At 36.2% G+C, this 24,309-nt stretch overlaps 1 protein-coding gene across 4 annotated transcripts in view; it reads left to right on the plus strand.

The window, feature by feature from the left end:
• EHBP1 (EH domain binding protein 1) overlaps positions 1 to 24,309 on the plus strand; it is a 343,876-nt gene that overhangs the window by 215,997 nt on the left and 103,570 nt on the right. For all 4 annotated transcript variants that reach the window (XM_055119915.1, XM_055119917.1, XM_055119916.1 and 1 more), the window contains 3 exons: positions 12,099 to 12,277; positions 13,224 to 13,272; positions 17,497 to 18,402. In XM_055119915.1, the coding sequence (XP_054975890.1) occupies positions 12,099 to 12,277; positions 13,224 to 13,272; positions 17,497 to 18,402 (1,134 nt within the window). The remainder of the gene's footprint in view (positions 1 to 12,098; positions 12,278 to 13,223; positions 13,273 to 17,496; positions 18,403 to 24,309) is intronic.

The following is a 24,309-nucleotide window of genomic DNA, read 5'->3' on the forward strand; positions in this document are numbered from 1 at the left end:
CCCACACTCAGCTGTGTTCAAGGCTTATTTCTGATTTAGTACTTAGAGATAACTTGTTGTGGTGCTTGAGGCACCATATGCAGTGCTAGGGAACAATACCTGATCAGTTACAATCAAGGCAAGTGCCTTAACCCCTGTTCTATCTTTCTGACTCCAATATTAAATATTTTAAAAGTGTTCTTCCCTCCCTCTGTATTTTATCAATATGATTCAAATATATTTAGAAAGTAGGACTTCAGGATATTTTTAAAATTTTTGTTTTAGGGGCCACACCCAGCAGTGCTCAGGGCTTACTCTTGACTCTTCTCAGGAATCACTCCAGGCAGGATTCAGGGAACTATGTAGGGTACCAGGGATTGAACCCAGCTCTGTCATGTGCAAGACAAGTACCCTATCCACTATATTCACACTGATCTGCAGCTTGAAGACATCCTAGGAAAATTAGAAAACCTGCAAAACCACCAGTGCCCTAGGGAAGTGGGTGATTAGGAAAACCAGAGTTAGCCACATTTGGTATATTCAGATATTCAGTTTCCAGTAAGAAAGGCAAACTCATAAGCTGTGAAAAGAAATAGGAAAGTATAGCCTATTCAAAGGAAAAAGATTAAGCAAAACAATACTAAAGACACAAAAAATAACTAGTTGGTATGAAGCAACGAATTGTAGATCTATTTCTAGTCCACATACAATGATTTTGGTGTTCCTTTTTCTATTTAAACTTCTGTTAAAACCTGAAACTTAGATACTATTAAAATAGACATATAACCAACATTTTTTTCAGTGACTCCTTTCCTTACAAGTTGCATTTTATATGTTTATTCTTCTTAAATTATGAGGAATTTTTAAAAATTAATTCAGTCAAAGAGGTAAAACTATGAACCACTGATAAAAGAAATTGAAAAAGACACAAATAATTGAATATACCATGTTTATTAGAGGGATTAGTATTCTTAACATAATCATGCTTCCTAAAATTACTTATGGATCTAAAGCAATCCCTGGCTGGGTCTGGAGAGATAGTACAACTGGTAAGGCCTTGCATGTGTCTGACTCAGGCTCAGTGCCTCACACCCCGTATGGTACCCTGAGCCAACAGGAGTGATTCCTAAGTACAGAGCCAGAATTAAGCCCTGAACACCACTGGGTAGCACTGTTGCACTGTCATAGCACTGTCATCCCATTGTTCATCGATTTGCTCAAGCGGGCACCAGTAACGTCTCTATTGTGAGACTTGTTACTATTTTTGGCATATCTAATACGCCAGGGGTAGCTTGCCAGGCTCTCCGAGAGGGACAGAGGAATCAAACCCAGGTCGGCTGCATGCAAGGCAAATGCCCTACCTGCTGTGCTAGCACTCCAGGTGTGGCCCAAAAACAAGCAAACAAAAGCAGCCCCTATCAAAATATATTTCAATATATTTTGCACATAAATAGAAAAATACAGTCTAAAATTCATATGAAATCACAAAGTCCAAATGGCCAGAGCAATTTGGAGGAAAGAATACATAGTTTGAGGCATCATGCTTTTTTATTTATAGTTATTACATAGCTATAGTAATCAAAGTGATATTTTATTATCATAAAAAGCATACATTTGGGGCCAAAGCAATAGTACAGCGGGGAGGTTGTTTGCCCTGCATGCAGCTGACCCAGGTTTGATCCCCGGCATCCCATATTGTCTCCTGGATACCATCAGGTATAATTCTTTAGTGCAGAACTAGGAGTAGCCCCTGAACATCACTGGGTATGACCAAAAAGTCAAAAAAGAAAAAAAAAATTACGGTAGAATGAAATGGAGAGCCCAGGAACCTGATCTTAAACAAGTATGCTGATAATATTCAATGGGGAAGAATAGCACCTTAAATGGTATTAGGAAAACTATCATACCCATGGACTGGAGCTATAGCAAGGCTGGAGCTATAGCACAGCAGATAGGGCGTTTGTCTTGCACACAGCCGACCCGGATTGGATTCCTCTGCCCCTCTCTGAGAGCCCAGCAAGCTACCGAGAATATCCCGCCCGCACAGCAAAGCCTGGCAAGCTACCTGGGGCGTATTCAATATGCCAAAAACAGTAAGAACACATCTCACAATGGAGATGTTACTGGTGCCCGCTCGAGCAAATTGATGAGCAGTGGGATGACAGTGACAGTGATACAGTGACTGATCATATCCATACTCACATATGAAATTAAACTCTTTAGCGTCTCTTTTTAAAATTTTTATGTACTTATTTTGGTTTTGCTGTCACACGTAGCAGTGCTTAGGACCTACTCCCAGCTCATTGCTATGGGGTTGCTTCTGGCGGTGCTCAGGGAATCCTGCAGTGCTGGGTATTGAACTACTGAGGCCTCTTGCATGGAAAGCGTGCATCTAGTCTGTTGAGCAATCTCTGTTGACCTAAAATTATACTCTTATACACAAAAGCAACCTACAATAGAATGAAGACTTGAACTTTAAACATAAAACCAGGGCCAGTGAGATGGCTCAGAGGACTCAAATGTGTGCGTTATATGCAGGAACTCCAACTTTATATATGGCGTTACATAACTCCTTAAGCACCATTGGGGAGTAAACCCGCCCCCCCCCAAATAAAGGAGCTGGTTAGATAATACAGGGGTAAGGCACATGCCTTGTGTGTAGCTGACCCCAGTTTGATCTGTGGCACCCCAGATGGTCTCCCTAACACCACCAGGGGAGTATTAGCAGTAAGCCTTAGGGAAAGCCAGATGTGGTCCCCAAAACAAAATTAATTAATTCACAATAAATGTAAAATGTGAAATCATAAAATTTTTAGAAGAAAGACAAATGAGAACTCCTTGACATTATCTTGGAGTGACATTTTGAATATGACACCAAAAGACACGACAAAATTAGAAACTGGTGGGATCATATAAATGAAACTTAAAGGCTTCTTTACCTAAGAAACAATAAAAAATGAAAAGGTGAACTGTAGATTGGAGAAAGTACTTGCAAATCATGAATCTTATAAGGTGCTAATTAATATCTAAAATATATCAGTGCACCTTAATAGTGTGAAAAAGCACTTAAAAATGAGTAGAGGACCAAAATTATCCCTAAGAAAATAGACAGGTTACCAACAAATATAAAAGAAAGTGATCAACACCACTAATCATCTGGAAATGCAGACAAAAATAGCAAGTATTAGTGAAGATGTGGAAAGAAGGGCCCCTTGTGCTATTCGTGGGAATGTATAAACCGTGGGCCTCTATGGAAACCACTTTAGCAGTCCCTCAGTAATTGAAATGTAGAATTTACATATGATCCAGCATGCAGGATCCCAAAGATATATTTATACATAACCCCATGTTCATAGCATTGTTATTCCCACTGCTAAAATATGAAAGTAGAGGCTGGAGTGATAGTATAGCAGATAGGGCATTTGCCTTTCCTGTGGCTAACCCAGGTTTGATTCCCAGCACCCCATATTGTCCCTGAGCCCTGCCAGTAGTGATTCCTGAGTGTAGAGCCAAGAGTAAGCCATGAGCATATCTGAATATGACCCCTCCAAAAGAAACAAACAATAAATGGAGCCAGAAAGATAGTACAGCAAGTAGGGTTCTTGCCTTGCATGTGACCCAGGTTTGATTCCCTGATACCCCAGAAGGTCCCCCAAACACCCACCAGAAATGATTCCTGATTGTAGAGCCAGGAGTAACTGGTGAGCCAGGAGTAGCACCACCCAAAACAAAACAATGCCCCGCCCCCGCAATGAAAAAGTAACCCTTGGCTCTATCAACAGATGAATGAATGAAAAAGGGTGGAATATTTTATTACCTGCAGGAGGGTCAGGGATGATCATTCCGTGATCCCCAGTGAGTGCCTATTACTACAGATAATACTTGATAAGCATATATCTTAAGATTTTAATGCTGCACACTTATGATAAAATTTAGTTTATAAACTAGGCACTTTAAGAGGTCTTCAGCAACAAATATCATTAAAATTAAAATAGGTATGTTAAAATTTAAAAAGTTATGTGAGTGTAGTCTCTTGTCAGGCAATATGTTACTGTGCATCTTTCACCATGGTTGATCATTGGTCACTGAAACTGTGGAATGCAAAACTGTAGTTATGGGAATGTTAGAGTGTTATTTAAACCTTACAAGGAAAGGAATTTTAACACAATACTATACAACCTGGATGACCCTTGAAGACATTATGTTAAATGAAGTTAGCCCCTCACAAAAACACAAAATATGTTACGATTCCATTTATGTAAGGAACATAAAGTAGCCAGAATCATAAAAATTGGAAGTTGAAAAATAGTGGTTTCCAGGGGCTCTGGGAAGGGGAATATGAAAAGTTACTATTCAGTGGGCATAGGTTTAGCTGTGAAAAATGAAAAGTATTTTGTATGTTGTTGATAATGATTGTATTATACATATAAGTACTTTGATAATGGTTACACAAATAGACTTTCTATTCTGAATAAGCTATAAGGATAGTAATCAGGGAATTCTTAGTTTGCAGGCTTTGAATTAGCCATCGTAGAGCCAGGAGTAACTCGTGGCTAAGGAGTAAGGGGGCCGAGGTCGCTACACAGACTTGCTGTTCTAAAACAAAAAGGGGGAACTGTGGAGAGCCTCCACGGGACCATGCTTCGTGAACACCTGTTTCTTGTTGATTGCACCGTGCTTCATGAACAACACCTGATGGGGAATCAGGATGTCTTGTCACGCCCACAAGTTGTGGCTAGTTTATCAGCTGCAGACACTTGGGGACAAACAAACAGGACCAGAGTTTTCTTTTAGCCTTTTTAAAGCTCGCTTTACTCCATATCCTTCTCAACAGTTGGCATTTTTAATTTATTTAAAATTTTATTGTATTTTAATTAAAAGACTTATCTCTAATCTTTGGGGGCACGTGTAGTTGTGCAGTTCTCTAAATGTGATGGAGGAAATTTTCATCATTTTGCTGGATAATGAATTTCTGTTGTAGAGAATACATTCATTTTATACCTGTTATATTGGTTGCCTCTGTTGTTTTTAATTACCTGCTCCCTTCTCCTTTCCTTCATTTCATTATCTGTTGTTGTTGCTCTGTTGTTGCTGTGGCAATGACTGGGGCTTTCATACACTTCTGATCTGCTCAACATTTTCAGCTGCAGTGCACATGGTTAGCAATGCTTGCACAACTCAGCTGAGGCACTCAGTGAAGTTTGGACTCCTTGTGGTGCGAGCACATGTTCTCACCAAGGTTATACTCTCAACTGAGGCACGCAAGTTAAAATTCAGTCATCGTCATTAATTTGGTATATTTCTTTGTCTCTTTATGTCCTTATTTTCTCATGATAAAGCATGATGGTTTTTTCTTAAGCAATCATGCACATTACTTAGTACTTGATTTCTTTGTGCTGCAAATGACCTTTGTCTTCAATGTGTTGGCCGGGCCCTCAAAATAATGGTGAATAAAAGTGGTAGTACATTCTCAGTATTAAAAAGAAAATTTTAAATTACAGTTTTGATATTTGCTGTGGGTTTTTTCAAGTTAAGAAAACTGTTACTAATTTTTTCTCTAATATTATTTTATAGAATATAAATAGGGAATAATTTTTTATTTGCTTTTCTTGCTTTTTTAGGTGATGGTATCTGTATATTTCCTCTTATCTACTAATTTGGCAGGTTATTTTTTATTTGTTTATTTATTTGCTTGGTTTTGGAGCCATATCTGGTGGTACTCAGGGGTTACTCCTGGCTCTGCACTCAGGGATCACTCCTGGTGGGCGGGCTTAAGAAGGCCCATATAGGGTTCCAAGAATCAAGCCTGGGTCAATCGCATGCAAAGCAAGCATCCTACCCACTGTACTTTTGTCCCTACTCTTCTGGCAGGTTACTTGAGTAGATCTACTATGTAGTCAAATATGAGTTTAGTTTATTCAATTGAAGAATTGCTGTGCTCAATGTTTTCATTCATTATGCCTCTCTATTTGTGTCCTAATTTTCTGTAATGTTTCCTATTCCGTCAGGATTTTTGAGGATCATTAACTGAGTTATGGAATATACCCATTCTTGTTTTCTGACTGAATCAGTATAATCTTGGCATGATTTCTTCCTTAAGTATTAGGTGAAATTTACCAGTGAAGCAAATTGGGGTTTTATTTATAGGAACTTTTTAGCTGCTATAAATAAGTTCTGAATTTATTCTTAATAGTTATAGAAGTATCCTTGTTTTCTGTTTTTCCAGGTATACTATTTTAGACATTTGCTTCTTTTGGAAGTTTAATTGGTTTTGTTCTTTAAAGACAAAAGTCTTAGGACCTGAGAGATAGTTCAATGGGCAGAACAGATGCTTAATATTTTGGAGACACAGGTTTCATGCCCTGCACTGTATGGTCCCCCAAGCATGGCCAGGAGTGACTTCCATACACCAAGCCAGGAGCAGTCCCTTAGTACCACCAGGATGTAACCCAAAAACAAGAAGGAAGAAAGGAAGAAATGGACACAGTTGTGGTGTTGTTGAACCTCTTTTCCATGTGTTTATTTTATATTTCATTTTTTGCTCTTCTTTCTTTTTTTAAAAAACACTTTTGAGAGTTGAATCTGTTTTGCTATTTGTACATCTACAAAAAAGTTTATTTCTGCTTTTCAACTCACTCTTCATTATTATAAAAAGAAGCATTGAGGGCAAGATAGCAACTAACTATAGTGTTAAGGTGTTTCCCTTGCAGGTGGTCGACCCCAGTTCATTCCCAGCACCATGTGTGCCTCCCAAGCACTGCCAGCAGTGACCCTTGACCAGAGATTCAAGAGCGGCCCTTGAGCACGAACAGGTGTAGTTTAACAGAAAAAAAAAAAGGCAGTACTGAGAGCTTTGTTTATTCTCTGATTTTCCTATCTCCAGGTTCTGATTTGGGACACTTTAATTTGTCTTCCCCCAAAAAAATTTGTTCAGCTTTCTAGAAATTGTTCATATATAGTCCTACTTTAAACAGAAATTATTCTCAATATTATTTTAATTATAGCAATTTTTTATTTTCTAGTAGTAGAATAACAAAGCCTAACTTAACATTTTACTATGAAAACAAAATGAAGATATTTAAATGAAAATATTTGAAAAGAAATAACAGTAGAGATACACATTTTTATACTCTTCATGCTATTTTTTTTTTTTTTTGCTTTTTGGGTCACACCCAGCAATGCTCAGGGGTTACTCCTGGCTTTGCACTCAGGAATTACTCCTGGCAGTGCTTGGGGGACCATATGGGATGCCGGGGATCGAACCCGGGTCGGCCGCGTGCAAGGCAAACGCCCTACCCGCTGTGCTATCGCTCCGGCCCCCTCTTCATGCTATTTTAACTCACCTGATATTAAAATTTACCCCAGGGTTCCCTCAAATATTTGCAATAATTTATAAGTAATTGGAGGAGCTCTTCTAGAATCAATCAGAGGACTAAAATCTTCAATAATTTTAATGATATAGTATATTAACTTCATACCTTTTTATGTATTTATTCGTTCTAATGTAGCTTTAGTCAATAATCTAAAATTCAACAGAATGGACTATGGGATTCAATGAATGGAATATGCATATATGGTTTAAGTTGTTTGAGTCAGCTTTTTGTTCTGGTTTGGTTTTCAGTTTGGGGGCCACTCCTGGCAGTGCTCAGGGCTTTCTCCTAGCTCTATGCCTAGAGATCTCTTCTAAAGGGGCTTCTTCTGTGGATGATCATTACTGAATTTATTTAGATATTTCAAGTAAAACCGATGCCCTATACTAAATGGGAGAGCTAGGAAACTAAACAGGAATTCATAGTGGTTTTAGAAAATGGTGAGTCATCTAGGAGAGTAGATACAAAAAAAAAAAAAGATTTAGGATTTAATGCCCACAAGTATTTTGCTATTAGATATTTCATATTTTCTTGGTGGATATTAGAGACTTTAGCCTATGTTTTAAGAAGATTGTTGCTAGGCAATGGGTCAAATAAGGGAGAATTTTGAGAAAGGAAAATCTGGGAGGAAGATTTTGTAATAACTTAAGCAAAAGAAGATACATTGCAAAAATACTGAAACAATAAGATCAAAACTGCCCAAGGCCTGATAGGTGAAAAAAGAGTTCAGAACTGATCCTGAGATTAAAACTGTAGACAATTGGTACAATAGGAATATCATTTGCAAACATAATGAAAATAAAGTCAGTTGTAAAGAAAGATTATAATTATGGTTTTGAACATATTGAGTTTGAATTTTATATGGCAGGAAGGACAGCCAGCTGGAAATGTCAACTTGAGATAGCTTGAACTATAAATGTATATTTGGGAATCTTGTGGATGGAAGTGATAGTTGGAATCCTGGGAGTGAATCAGCTCTAAGTGTGGAAGGAAAAAACTATTTAAAGCAATACCTAGAAGAATATCTGCTTTTATGAGTGGGAGAAAGGGAGGCAGCAAAATGAAAGCAGCTGTAGTCAGATACAACAAGAACAAACAGGAATTGAAATTTTTTTTTCAGCTACTAAAATTTATGAAATTTTGTAATGTTGTTTGATGGGTTTTCATAGAGCTATCTTGTGGTCATTGTTAACAAGAAAAGCAAAATATCTTTTGTTAAAGGAAGCAATACCTTAAAATAATCTGAATTAGAACATAAAACTGTTAAGTAATATAGCAACCTCAAGTTCCTTTTCCTCTTTACTGTCACCACTTCAAATTGGCTCCATCTTCATGATTATTGGCATCTTGTTCAAGTTAGCTATACTTAGAATGATGCAGTTTTGTCCACATAGTGCCTTGATTGAGAGAGGTACTGGGAGATCACATAACTGAAAAGGAACTTTGCATTCTGATCGTAATGTTATAGTTATAATAGCTATTAAAAAATGCCTTGTTAGGACCAGAAAGATAGTAGAGCAGGTAAGGTGCTTGCCTTGCTTGCAGCCGACCTGTGTTTGATCTCTGGCATCCCACATGGTCCCTTGAACCCACCAAGAGTGATTCCTGAGTGCAGAGTCAGGAGTCACCCCTGAGAACCCTTGGGTGTGTCCCAAAGTAAAAAAATAAAAGAAAGTATCTTCTCACAGTGCATAAAAAAATCTAACATCTGTGCTTTAATTTCCTAGTCTGTTAGAATATTATGCTTCTAGTCAGTGGAAAAATATGAAAGAACTTTAAAAGACTTATTCCAGAAATTGAAAGCTTGAGTCTATCCTTAGTAGCCAAAATTTGGTGACTTTGTTTCTTTGGAATACAGTAATTGCAAAGTCATTTCAGAACTAATTTTTTTTTTCACCAAACACACAAAAATAGATATATTAAGAATCACAAGAACTCCATTTTGCACAAGGAGTAATATCAAGATTATCGGGGCTAGAGCGATAGCACAGCGGGTAGGGCGTTTGCCTTGCACGTGGCCAACCCGGGTTCAAATCCCAGCATCCCATATGGTCCCCTGAGCACCACCAGGGGTGATTCCTGAGTGCAGAGCCAGGAGTAACCCCTGTGCATCGCCAGGTGTGACCCAAAAAGCAAAAAAAAAAAAAAAAAAAAAGATTATCTTGTAGTTAAAGCTTTCTTTTCCTCCCCCCAAAAAAAGAAGAAAATAGTCACTGTCATAAAGATTTGAAGGCCTTATAATTGGACATTTAAGGACACGATAGGATATTTCCTAAAAAATAGGGACTTGAGGGCTGATAATACATGATAGTAACTATGCAGTTAACATCTGAGTGCCTGCTATATATTCAAAGCTATTCTGGACATTTGGAATAAGCTAATAGAACACACTGAAATTTGTCATCATAGATAGCCCTTTTGCTAAATGAAAACAGATGGATATTAAGCAGTAAACATATCTTGGTAATAGCCATATGTGTATGTGCATGAACTTTAAGAGAATAAGGAATAAGTACCATAAAAAAATAATAAAATGAGGTAAGGGGAGTAAGAAATACTAGGCTATGGTTGGGCCATGAAGATGGGCTGCACTGTTAAGTTGTTTGGTCAGAATAGTCCTCACAGAGATGCTTACATTGCAGGTATCTGAGAGGAGCATATCCAGGCAAATGGGGCAGTCTGGGCAAAGGTTTTAAGGTGGGATCATGTCAGGGGTATCAAAAGAACAGCGTAAAAATCATTATGGTTCTGAGGGATCAAGGGGATGGTAACAACAGTAACCAACTGGTTGTATATTGTATATTGTTGTGTATTATGCCTACACAATCCTATGATATTTGTACCATTACAATATCCATTTTATAGATGAGGAAATAGACATAGAGAAATCAAGTAACCTCCACATCTGCTACAAACTTAAGATACATCTATTCCAAAGGCAAGCAATTTTATCTAGCTATATCAGGTAGTTTGGGAGTGATTTAACTATTCCTTTATGATCGTCTGTGAAATATAGAATGAAAGGTCAGCAATTCTGAAGTAGGTGATTCACTGAATAGTGGCTCTAATTCAATTTTATTTTTTCTCTGCAACCTACATGGTCATTTATAGGGCGTGTAATTTCATCAGTTTCTTCAATTATATATGACTTCTTTTACTTGGCAGCACAGTTAGCATCCCTGTAAGGTGTTTTAATACACAGCTTTTATTTTAATTGGGTAAACTGAAAACTTAGCTTAGTTCTTAGAGTCTTTTCATATTAAGCCTTGGAAACAGAATATACTTCATAGTCATAATTGCATGGTATGTTTTTCTTAATTTTAAGTACAGAAAGCCATTCATGATGTAACATGGTGAAAAGGACATATGTGCATCATGTACACTGCATTGATTAGGATGAATAAATACAGTGCTAGCTTGTAGATTATCTGACTGATACATATACAACCCATGCTTGGAATAAATCAATGCCTCGATATGTAATTTGTTCTACAAAACATTTTAATAAAGAAATCTTTTAGAAACTGGAGAGGTAGCACAGGGTTAAGCCACTTGCCTTGTACACGGCCAAGCCCACTTATATTCCTGGCACTATATATGGTCCCTTGAACACTAAGAGTAAATGCTAAGAACCAACAGGTATGGCCCTAAAACAGAGGGAGAAAGTGAGGGTGGGGAGAGGAACAGAGAGAAAATCCTTTATATATAGAAAACCTAAGAAACAGTGTTGTTCTCAGCTTTCTTATGAAAAAACTACCTCATCCTTCGACTGCTCTATTCTACTCTCAGATTAAGTCACTGGCAGGGTTGGAAAGTTACCATTAGGTGAAGAGATATCTAATAGTTCAATTTTAAGAAAGGTTAAATAGTTAAAAGTTATTTATTGTAAAGTAAATAGATTATTGTATTGAAAATTTCCTTTTTCCTACATATTAATAATAAGTAGAAGTAACCAAGTTTGTTTATTTATATGACTCATGAGTTTTTCAATACTAACCTTGTATGGGTGATAATTTAAAGAACACTTTGTTAATAAATTCATGGCTTTTACATAATAAGTTACTCTAACATTTAATTTAAAAAGTAATAAATTATCTCTGTTCTGATAGCCTTCCCACAGGAGCAATGAATGCATGACTCATAATTCTGTGAACTTAATGATTTTAATTGCTTGGTACTAACATGCTTTTGTCAAGTGGGGGCATCATTGGTCTTTCTTAGTAAACTAAGTATGTTAAAAAGTATGGTTGAATGTACTTGTCATTATGCTATCTAAAATGCATATTTGAGAACTATATTTAAAACTGATTTTGAATCCTTCACTACTAACAATTTGCGCTGCAGTAAGACTTCAAAGTACATTATTTTTAATCTGGTCAAAAAAGAACTCTTCTTGTACCATAATTGCATTTTGAAAATTTTTTTCAGGGTGTGAGAGTTACAGTTATTTAGCCTTAAGTATTAAATACTTTAATGTCTTCATCAGTATAACTCTTCACCTACTTTTATGTGTAAGTTGAAAATCTTGCATATCTACAACCTTGTCAGGCAAATGCCATAGGCTAAAACTGAAGATAATAGCTTTAAGATTCATGTCTCTTTCTTGGAGGTAAGAGTTGTCTTGAATTGACAGTTTTGAAGGACATAAACTGACATCAAAGGATTCAAATGATCTAGTTAGGTCAATTAATGTTAATTTTCATCTTCCATTAAATTGTTTTAATGTTTTTCTCTTTTCCTTTTTTCTAGCCAAGTCCTATACCAAGTCCTGTTTTGGGGCGAAAGCCAAATGCTAGTCAGTCATTGCTTGTATGGTGCAAAGAAGTTACAAAAAACTACCGGGGAGTGAAAATCACTAATTTTACTACATCGTGGAGAAACGGTTTATCTTTTTGTGCAATCTTACACCACTTTAGACCAGATTTGATGTAAGTAGAAACATTTTACATTCCCTATATTTTGTAAATGATATTTATTTTTTTGGGGGGTCGACTCTGGAAGCCATGTGCTCAGGGGGCATGGGAACTAGGTATAGAGGCCTGACAGTTCGTTGCTTGGGCCTGAGGATGTGGGCCCAGTGGTGCTGGGGATTCTGAAGGCCTTAGACAGTGGTTTTTAGGGTACATCAGGGCTACAGATGGCAGTTTGGATAGGGTGTGGTGGGATTGATATCAAGTGTCAAACTCCAGGCCTGATTTGGCCAGGCATGTATTCTAGCCCTTTCATTTGTTTCCCTAGGCCCTAAGTAGTACTACTAATGATTTTTAATATATGTTCTAAAGTATTTGGACAGTTTCTTTTCTTTTTTCACTCCCTACACTTTTTGTTTTTGAGAGGGAAAATACATGCCAGAAAAAAATAAATTCTTCCTTCTGATACTTAAGAAATGATCTTTAAAACATGTCTTTCCCTTATCAAAGAATTGACTTCAAATTATTATGAAAATTGGATTAGTGTTAAATGATAAGCACCAAATAAGCCTATAGCTCTTTCTTGTTTGTTCTGTGGTATCAGGACTCCAGTCTGGACACACATGCCAGGCATGGGTTCTACAGTTGAGCCACAGCCCCTGTCCTATTGTTCTTTGTACATTGACAGCATGGATTAGCAGGTGATATGTTTGATTATTGAGGCTAGTCCCTGATCCCCAACCTTAACATCTCTTTTAGATGGCCACCTTTTGTCAGGAAAACATGGAATTAATGTGCTTTATCTTTTAATTTATTCATTTCTAAATTTTTACAGTTTTGTTGATTGGATTGCAGGAAAGTTGCTTTCGGGTATTATTGAATGTAAAATTTTTATATTCAATTTTTGAAAAACAGCTATTTTTATCAAATACCCTTATCCCTACTGTGTCATTTTCTCCCTCAGTGACTACAAGTCTCTGAATCCTCAAGATATTAAAGAGAACAACAAAAAGGTAAGAATTGCCAAGAGAAAAAATGCATAGTTCCAATGTTGGCTTCTCTGCAGGCCTTTCATTAATTTGGGGAAAGTGAGGTTATTCTGTGAGGTCATGACTGCCCCTCACAGAAGGTATTCTGCCGCTCCCTGCACTTCAAATAGGATGCATGGTTTACTCTAGTTTGTCAGGACCTTTAAGTATCACAGAGCCAGATCACAGGGCCAGACTGGCATCAGATTACAATATGTATAATTAACTGCTAAATTTCTCTTAAGACATGGTGCTTTTATTCAGGATTTAGCTTTTAAAAGTGCACCCGAATCAGTTGTGCCATAATTAGGAAAATCTTTTGGGAGGGCATGAGGGCAAATTCCTTATGGCTGTACATGAAAGAATGCATAGGTTCCTAGAAGTAAAAAGGTGAACATTAGTTCTTCTTATTCATTTCTGAAAAACTAGGTGGGTGTCTTATTTTTTATTTTTTTGCAGTCATGAAGACTGAAAGGATCAATATTGGCTACATATAATAGAGTACTTCTGACTAATATAAAATATAAATTTCTAAGGTCAAAAGTACTCTATTATATGTAGCCAATATTGATCCTTTCAGCCTCCATGATACGTATTTAAGGTTGTGTTGTTGAAGCTCCCTGAGCAAGCTGACTATGGCTACAGGCAAACTTAACTACATACCCCTATGTGTAGCACAATATTACACTTTTTTTAATGTAAACCATGGCGTGAAAAGGAAGTATAAGAAGCACCTAACTCAATACAGAGTGTAATACTCAGGTTTCTTTTGTTTTGTTCTGAATGAATACTTCATCCTAAAAGTTAATGAAACATATTGCCTTACAACTAAGTTACTAACCTGACGTCTACGGAAAGAATTCAGAGGATTCCAGTACATTGCTGGCGAAAATATTTAATTTCATAATTAACTGAAATGAACAATTTTAAAATAATTGAATTTCGGCAACAAATCAAAATAATATTAAACATGGCTCAGACTTTGTCACCTTTACAGACTGCAATATCATGTTATAGTTGTAAATATCTGCAGCCTTTAACATCACTTCCTCAGTTGTTGTTTTATAGTTTTATAAATTTATAAATTTAGGTTGATTTATAATTTAAAATATTATTACTTTTTCTCAAAATCAGTTTTATTTTTTTTTTCATAGTTTTATTTTACAGTATATTTGGTTTCTTCTGTAACCTTATATATTTTATTAGTGCAAAACAGTCTAAGAAACGTTTCTTTGGCAAAAGACTTCGTGGAACAAAATAATCTCTGACCTACCCCAATCATTTTCAAGCTTTTTATACCTGCAGACTTGTACCTACCTGAGCACTGGTCTACGAACTGACAAGTGAAATCTACTGATCTCAGGTTTAAAATCTACTTTAAATTAGATCATTAAAATCTTTCATGATTTTTTGTTTAATTTTTTTATTGGGGTATCATAGTTTATAATACGTTTGAAGTTGTTTTATAGTTGCTGAACTATCACACCAGTCTCTCCACCATTATCCCACGGTCCCTTCCGTTCTCTGCTCCCCTGGCCTCCTCAGGTCTCAGTTCTATTGATAGTGTCTCAGAAATCACCTGTGATTTTTTTAAAAAAATATTTCTACAAAGGGCTTTCTCTTTCTCTCTACCTCTTCCCTCTCCCCACATCTCTCTACCTGCTTATTTTTCAACTATTTAACTTCACTAAAAATTTTTTTTCTACAAAAAGAAATTTAGTAGGTTAGATTAGTAATGCGAATTTAAGCCCAGCTAGCTTTTTACATTAACTGCTCTCTAAAACAAAATGCAATCAAAAATTATTTTTCTTTGCAAGAGCATGATACTGTCCTCAGAGAAATTCATTTTAAACTTGCCAGATAAAGAATTTACCTTTATGGTGGACATGCTACAAGCTACGTCATTCTCATGAATTATTTTTTGTATAATTTGAAAGAGCCTTTGTCTACCAAAATGAAATTACCTTTATCAATTAAATTTTACCTTTATGTTGACTGTGTTTATCATGTGTTCTCGTGTTTGGATTACAATACAAAACTAAATGCAAATATAATAGCATTAGAAAAGAAACCATTGTTTTTTATGAAGGTTACAAGTTACTGTTTGAAATTTTGAAAGGAAAATGCCATTTATTTTACCTGTTTTTTTTTTTTGGTTTTGTTTTTGTTTTTAGTACATTTGGAAACTCATCAAGACTTAAATTCACAATTATTTTTCAGGAATTTAATAATATGAACATACTTTAGATTTACATGTTACTGCAAAAAAAAATCCAAAAGAATATATCGCTAAAATATTTTTTACAGTTAGATCTTGCAGAGCAGATTTTCCAGTGAGATTTTTCATAACTATTTGAGAGCATTTGTATTTCAATTATCCTGTATATTGCACAATTCAATAAATACTCATTTTACAGTTTTTACAGCGCTCTGCAGCTTCTTAGCAAGTGTCAGTTGCTATCTACAGATTTATATCCAACTTCACTTTTTCCAGTTAACCTCATCTGTCCTTGACTGGACTTAAAGCTGCATATTAAACAATGTCTCTAGTCTAAGTTCCATGCAGATGTACAGCATAACCCCTACACTAACTTCTGCTTACCAATTAAATAACACCCAGGAATGAGTAAGAGATTTTCTTTGAAAGACCTCCTCCTTTTTTCAACACAGAAGCATCTGAAATGTTAGTAGTCAATGACTAACCATGGTAGAAGAAAATAACCTATGAGAAAAATTCCTTTATAAAGTCTTGACATCACAACAAATTTGGTTTGTTTTAGATTGTTTTTTTCTCTAGTGCAATTAGTGTGCATAAAATGAATGCTTCATGAAGCAAAACACCAACAAGAGATTCTCTACAAGGAAGCTAATCATTTCCCCAAGTCTATAAAAAAGTACTGAATAAAAATGGTATTTACCTGTGACATTTGATCTTAGCCAATATGACAGTGTTTAGATAATTGGGAAATGTTTAAAAATGTTCAGAAAGCTGCCTGTGGTCTGCAATTTCCTAATGGTCTGCAGTTGATGTCTGTCAATCAAGTTGCCAAGACACTTGAGAAAAATAACTTTAATTTTCCTAAAACTTGTAAAATAACAAACAGGTCCATGCATGCACACCAAGCGAGCCCTTCTCTCTCTAGTAAATATTTTTTGAGATACCTATATTATGAAACAGTGCTGTTAAAGTTGAAGAGGTTTTAACATTGCAATTTATTTTTCATTTTCTTTCTTATTCCGCATTTATCAAATTACAGAAAGAATGAGGCAAGCATTAAAAAATAAATATACTTTAACTTGTAAAAGACTGATCCCTTCTGAGTTATATCAGAATTTCTTAGCCTTTCTTTAACAAGTAAGAACTCTGATCCTACAAATATTTGACATTCTATATCCCAATCTGAAACTATAACAAGGGGGTCTCTAATTTTTCCAAGAGTATATTTAAACCCTTAACCATATTTTTAGCACTTCTTAGCAACACAATACTGTTTTCAAGGGTTAGTTCAGGATAGTAATAATTAATTGTAAATTGAGAAACAGCTTTGATTCTTCAAAACTAGAAAAACCTGATGTGCCACCATCATTTAAAGACTAACAAAAATAATACAATGCAGTCTTACATTCTCATTTAGGCTGTACAACTCAAAATATTTAATTCTTTTCAAAATGGGTGAAGTAAATATTTTCATAACCTAATTATGAAAATAAACTTTAATTGATCATTTTTTAAATGTTTCTATGTGCTAGACTTAAATAGCACTTACTTGTATTTTATACCCGGTAATCGAATTTTTATTCTTTTGAAATATCTAGCCGTACTTTCCCCTCGCTTCTATCACTGAGAGTACATAACCATAGAAAAGAGAAGTTGGTTGGAATAAGAATGCTAGCAAATATACAGAAATCCATTATATTGTTGTATCTTTCTTTTCTTCAAAATTGACGCTGAGGGTTTTGTTTGTTTAAGTCATTTTTGCTCATTTCTTTTATTGGAAAAAATAATTGTTACTAGTTAAAGAGAATTTTCTTTCCTACCCCTATATTTGCAAATTGCTGACTTGGAATTTTGCTCTGCTTGCTAGCATAATGTAACATAATGATTTCTTTTAACAGCAAAAGGGATTAAAATAAGTAAAAGTTTGCCATTTTAAAATGTGCACATTGTCTGGCTGTTCAAAATATCTTTTGTTTCTTCTTTTTTCAAAGGCATATGATGGATTTGCCAGCATAGGAATTTCCCGGTTATTGGAACCTTCGGATATGGTTTTATTAGCAATTCCTGACAAATTGACGGTGATGACCTATCTGTATCAAATAAGGGCACATTTCAGTGGCCAAGAACTAAATGTTGTTCAGATAGAAGAAAACAGCAGTAAAAGCACATACAAAGTTGGAAACTATGAGACAGACACAAACAGCTCTGTTGATCAGGAAAAATTCTATGCGGAACTTAGCGACCTGAAGCGGGAGCCTGAACTGCAGCCGCCTACCAGTGGAGCGGTAGACTTCTTATCCCAGGATGACTCTGTGTTTGTTAATGATAGTGGGGTCGGAGAGTCAGAAAGTGAACATCAGACCCCTGATGATCATCTTAGTCCAAGCACGGCCTCCCCTTACTGCCGCAGGACTAAAAGTGACACAGTGGAGCCCCAAAAGTCCCAGCAGAGTTCGGGAAGGACTTCAGGATCCGATGACCCTGGAATATGTTACAGTGCAGAGTCAACTCATGTACAAGTTTTGTTAGGCAAGAAAAGACTACTAAAAGCTGAGACTTTAGAATTAAGTGACTTATATGTCAGTGACAAGAAGAAGGATGTTTCTCCACCCTCAGTTTGTGAGGAGACAGACGAGCAAAAGGTTCAGACTCTAGATATCAGTAGTAACTTAGAGCAAGGAAAATTCGACCATTTCCGACCTTTGGAATGTGGATCAGATCCTGAATCACCTGTCAAAAAAACAACTTTATCTCCATCTTCTAAGCTTGGATACTCATATAATAAGGATGTAGACCTTGCAAAGAATAAATATACTTCCCTGAAGCAGACAGAATCTGATCCTGATACTGATAAATCCACGCTCAATCATGCAGATTATTCTGTAAAGACAGTCCAGGTAAGTAAACAATAATAAGTACTTATATTTAATAGTTACTCTACATTTTTGTTTCTTTTGTATTTGTAGAACACTTTAAAGTGCTTCAAATGATTAAAGATATAGTATAATTTCCACTTGCAAAAAAAAATAGAAGTATACCTGTGCCTAAAGTTTATATTGCAATATTTTAATTCTTAAATGAATCCCAACTTCAAGATTGAGAAAAAAGAATGTCAACTTTCCAAATCTATATTTGCCAGTTAAAACAGTTACCATAAAAATAAGTTGAAGATATTTTAGTGTTCCATGTAGTAAGATTTATCATTCTAAAAATGGATGATGCCATCCTTAATATTTTCCATTTAAAATAATTTTTCAAGAACTTTATTACATCATGCTTAAAAATGCTAGTAAGATCCAAATTTCTCTCCATGAGGGGAATGTGGAACAAATTTCACCTTATTTTCATACTCTACTTATTGAATCAACAGTACTGTCAAATGAATGACATACTGTTATTTTATATGTAACAAAGAAAACTGCTGCCAATAATTAAGCTACATGATTTTCTTATATAGAATTTTTTATCACTAAAAATAACATTTGAGTTATTTTAGACTTATGAATGTATCTTTAATCCTGTAGCACACATATAAAGGATGTTTTAGGCAACATGAATTGGTTGCCATATTATAAATTTAGAATTAAAATTTAGAATTCGAATCCTCAGAGTCACATCTGATTTAGACGTACTCTTATATGCCTGCTTTTCTTCAGTGTTGCCTTTTGTGCTGTCTAAAGCAAGATGTTATAGCAGTGATTCTTTTTGTTATAGGTTTGTTGTATTTGTTTGTTTGAGTCTCACCTGTGGTGGGGACTAGCGACAGCTTAGTGCTAGGGGTCACTCCAGCGGTGCCCCAGCTGCCATTGCAGCCTCAGTACTGGGAACTGAACGCAGAGCTCCCACATGCAGAGCGTGCACTCTGGTCCTGTGAGCCATCTCCCCAGTTGCCACAGTGGTGGGTATGAAGCATCATCTTGGGACGGAGACGAGACGGGGAGTGATTTTGAGACTCTTCAGAACGCTTCAGTCAGTCTCTCAAAGTTGAAACTATTTTCTTAAAACTATAATCATTTACTTTTTTGCTTTCATTCTCTAATAAATGTTCAGTGGTGTTTTCTGGAAGCTACTTTATGGTACTGTAAAAAACTGAATACAGAAATTGGTATGGTAATCCCACTACCTTCTAGCCAAGGAAGTATGGCGAAGTGGTGAAGTGTTTGCTTTCTATGGGTAGGATTCTGAGTTCAGTCTCCTGCACCAAATAGTCTCATGAGCAGCTTCACAAGCACTTCTAGGGGTAAGCTGGTGTCCCCTAAGAAGCATTATATGGCCAAAGCACTGTTACCTGGCCTTCCTGCTGAGCCCCAAAATATAGCTGTTTGTAATAAGTCCAATGTTAAAGAAACGTCAAAGATACATAAAACAATGGCAGTTTCACATATTTATGTTTTAAGTAGCAATTTCCATTAGAACATGTTAATAATAATGTGTTTATTAAAGCGATATATTTCCAGTTCTCCATTTTAATTCCCAAAATGAAAATGTCAACATATGTTTACAAGAAGATTTATATTTTATATTAATTTTATATTAATTCCCAAAAATGAAAATGTCAACATATGTTTACAAGAAGATTTTATATTTTTAATAATTTTGAAGCTTAGACAGAGATTCTGAGACTCGAAGGATTTTTTTTTTTTTTTTTTTTTTTGCTTTTTGGGTCACACCTGGCGATGTTCAGCCCCTCGAAGGATTTTTTGAGTAAAGCATTTCTCTATAATTGTCGTCTGAATTTTTATTTTAATATCACTTTTTATATGTAAGCCGAAATTCCCAGCAAAAGTTATTTGCAAAGTAACATGGAGTTAAATTACTTTCCAAAAAAAATACTCAAGTGATTAAACACCAAACACCCAGGAATTACACTGATTCTGCCAGAAATATCAAGCACATGCATGCAACCATGTATTATTGACTCTCTTCACCACCTACATCACAGGTTATAAAGTTCCCTTTTAGGGGGCTGGAGTGATAGTACAGTGGGTAGGGCATTTGTCTTGCATGCAGTTGACCCAGGTTCAATTCCCAGCACCCTATGGCCCAGCCCACCAGGAGTGTTCCCTGAGTGTAGAGTCAGAGTAAGGAATAAGCCCTGAGCACTGCCAGGTATGGCCCAAAACCAAAAGAGAAGAAAATGTTTAACTCAGAAAAACAAATGTTTATCTTTTAGATTTGACTTCTAAGAGTTTTTCCTAAGGAAGTAATCAAGATTATATATATATATATATATGAATTTACATATTGAAATACTAAAAGCACTTTGATAATGAAAAATTACAAATAGCCTTAATGTCCAGTAGTATAAGACAAGTTAAATACAGTGTGTCCTTACTACTAGAATGGTAGGTGGACAATTTAAAATCATATTTTGAAACAATTTTAAGAAGGAGTGTGTTAGAGAAAAGGGATCAGCATTTGGTGAAGGATAAAATTTAACATTGGTGATTTTTACAAAGTATATGTACACATTGGTTTTTAGTGATACACTCCTGTAACTTAGGAAAAGTTATAATGCAATGTTAACTAAATAATGAAATGAAAGATTTCTTAAGCACATCCCAAAAAATATTTTAAAACATGAGAAATTACAAAATATTACATACAACAAAACATTAATCTCTGGTTATCTGAGTGCCAGAATTGCTACATTTTTTTTTTCACTCAATGTGTGTTCTGAAATTTCTGTAATGAGTATGAATTAAACTTAGAAGAAAAAAAAATGATTATGTGTTCTTAAGACCAAGGAAGTTTAATTTTTAATTAGTTGATTAGAATCCCTCAAAGGGATCACAGAATTTAGAGCTAGGGAAGTTTTATTATTTATTTATTTGGATTTTGGGCCACACTCAGCTGTTCTTTGCACTTGCTCCTAGCTCTGTACTCAGGTTTACTCCTGGCAGTATTCAAGGGACCATATGAAGTGCCGGAGATGGAGATGGAACCTGGGTTGGCCATGTGCCAGGCAAGAGCCCTGCTGTACTATTTTTCTTGCCCCTATAGCTAGAGGAATTAAGATGATGTCCCTTATTTTGAAGAGGACGTGGGGCTATGAATAGAGTTTAGCAGTAAAGCCTTTGCTTTGCATTTGTGAGATCATGGGTTTGATTTCTAGTACTTGGGGGATAAAGGATGGTAGAGAGAGGCCTAGGGGCCTCTAATCACATCATGTATCATTGTATCATTTTCATCCCGTTGCTCATCAGTTTGCTCAAGCGGGCACCAGTAACATCTCCATTGTGAGACTTGTTACTGTTTTTGGCATATTGAATACGCCACGGGGAGCTTGCCAGGCTCTGCCAGGTGGGCGAGATACTCTCGGTAGCTTGCCAGGCTCTCCAAGAGGGGCAGAAGGATTGAACCCAGTTGGCCGCGTGCAAGGCAAACGCCCTACCCACTGTGCTATTGCTCCAACCCTCTAATCACATTAATAGGAAAAAAGTTCTAGAAATATATGTAAATAAAATAATAGTGGACATTTATTTGGTAATCCTCTGCTAATAAATTCACAGAATCTTTACAACTTCCTTATAAGAATTGGTCTATTTTCAGGCCAGAGAAAATTGTACAGAGTTAAGAGGCCTTGCATGCAGTGGACCCTATCTCTGACACCTTATACATTCCCCCCAAGAACCAGGAGTAACCCCTGAGCACAGAACCAGAAGAAAGCTCTGAGTATCATTGGATGTGGCTGAAAAACCAACAACAAACACAAAATGGCCTGTTAACTCCCATTTTTGAAATGAGGGAACAGATTAGAGAAGTTAAATAACTTTCCACAATTAAGTAATAGAACTAGTATCTAAATCCAGGTTTGTCTTGCTCCTAAGTTATTAAATATCATGTAATGGAATAAATGCAGTTCTTATGTGACCTGTTCAAAGTACAGTTAGTGGAAGGATTAATAAGTCTTAGTGTTTGACTACAAATTCAGTGTTCATATAATTAATTTTGCCTGTTTTTCAGAAGTGTTGATATTTATATTTCAAATGTAGTGATCAATTGATTCTGTAATGTCCTATCAACATTAACTAAAGATCTGTCATTATCACTTATACTTTTCAGTATTATCTAGTAAGGTTTTTAGCTTAATCCTCTTAAAACCTTGGGTGATGAAAATTTTCTAGAAGTACAATGTTGACTGTTCACAACTTTGTGAATACTCTAAAGACTATTGAGTTTTGTACTCTTGAAGAAAAAAATCCTTATAGGTTTAGAGCCAGGGTTGCATGCAGGAGCTCTGGGTTTTATTCCTGGCATTGCATGGTCACCCCAGCACTACAAAGCTTTCCACCAAAGCACCTCTCAAAGAAAGAAAAATACTTAGCAAAGTTCTAAAAATTGTGTTAAAATGTAGATTGCAAAGATACCTAAAAATGAGTTCTAAAATATTTTTCATAATATACTATTTATTTCCTCTTCCTTGACCATAAATTGTAATTAAATTGAACCAAAATTATTCAGTGAAAATCACTGTATCACTGTCATCCCATTGCTCATTGGTTTTCTCGAGTGGGCACCAGTAACGTCTCCATTGTGAGACCTGTTGTTACTGTTTTTGAAAGTATATTGAATACACCATGGGTAGCTTGCCGGGCTCAGTGAAAATAATATAAAAGAAATTAAGCATCAAAATAATAATAATAATAACAATTTCCATCTAAAATCAGAAGGTACTTACTTTCATAAGAAAGGAAATTTGAATTACAAACATTTGGGTGTTTGTGCTTTGGGTTAATGCCACCATTGATCTGATTTCTTTTGGAGGTCACTGTCTATCTCCAAAGATATATTTTAAGATTGCAAATTAACCCAGGAAATTGCTATTCCAATTCTGACATACTTGTTTGGGAAAGTAGGTTTTAGAGAAAACAACCTTACTTTTTAAAAAAAAGCAGAAGAAAATATAAAATAACTTTGAGATTTCTACTCACTGTCATCCCGTTGCTCATCGATTTGTTCAAGTGGGCACCAGTAACGTCTCTCATTGAGAGACTTATTGTTACTGTTTTTGGCATATCCAATGCGCACGGGTAGCTTGCCAGGCTCTGCCGTGCGGGCTCCATACTCTCAGTAGCTTGCCGGGCTCTCCGAGAGGGGTGGAGGAATCGAACTCGGGTCGGCCAGGTGAAAGGCGAATGCCCAACTGCTGTGCTATTGCTCCTCTACTAATATTATTTAAAGTTTAAAGGATACTGTACTGTTGTCCCGTTGTTCATTGGTTGCTTGAGCAGGCACCAGTAATGTCTCCATTGTGAGACTTGTTGTTACTGTTTTTGGCATATTGAAAACACCACGGGTGGGTTGCCAGGCTCTGTCGTGCGGGTGGGATACTCTGAGTAGCTTGCCAGGCTCTCAAACTGGGATGGGGAAATTGAACCCGGGTCAGCCATGTGCAGGGAAAACTCCCTTACCCACTGTGCTATCACTCCTTCCACATATGTTTAATATTACCAATTTTGTAGGCCTATACAAATTACTTAAGGGGCTAAAGAGATAGCTCAAAGAACTTAATGCATATTTACTTATGGGGAGACCCATGTTCAACCCCCTGCACCTCATGATTCCGGAGCACATCCAAAAGTGACCCCAAGCACCACTAGGTGTGGCCACACTTCCTTCCCCTAAAATAATCACTTGTATCTCTTGTCATCTTGTTGCTCATCAATTTGCTCGAGCAGGCACCAGTAATGACTCTGTTCATCCCTGTCACATGTTAGTGTAGCCCAATGGCATCTGCTCGCTCCAGGAACACGAAGAGCCTCAAACCATTCCCCTAAAATAATGAACAATGAAATAAAACA

Source organism: Sorex araneus, chromosome X (genome assembly GCF_027595985.1).
Source record: "Sorex araneus isolate mSorAra2 chromosome X, mSorAra2.pri, whole genome shotgun sequence".
NCBI lineage: Eukaryota > Metazoa > Chordata > Mammalia > Eulipotyphla > Soricidae > Sorex > Sorex araneus.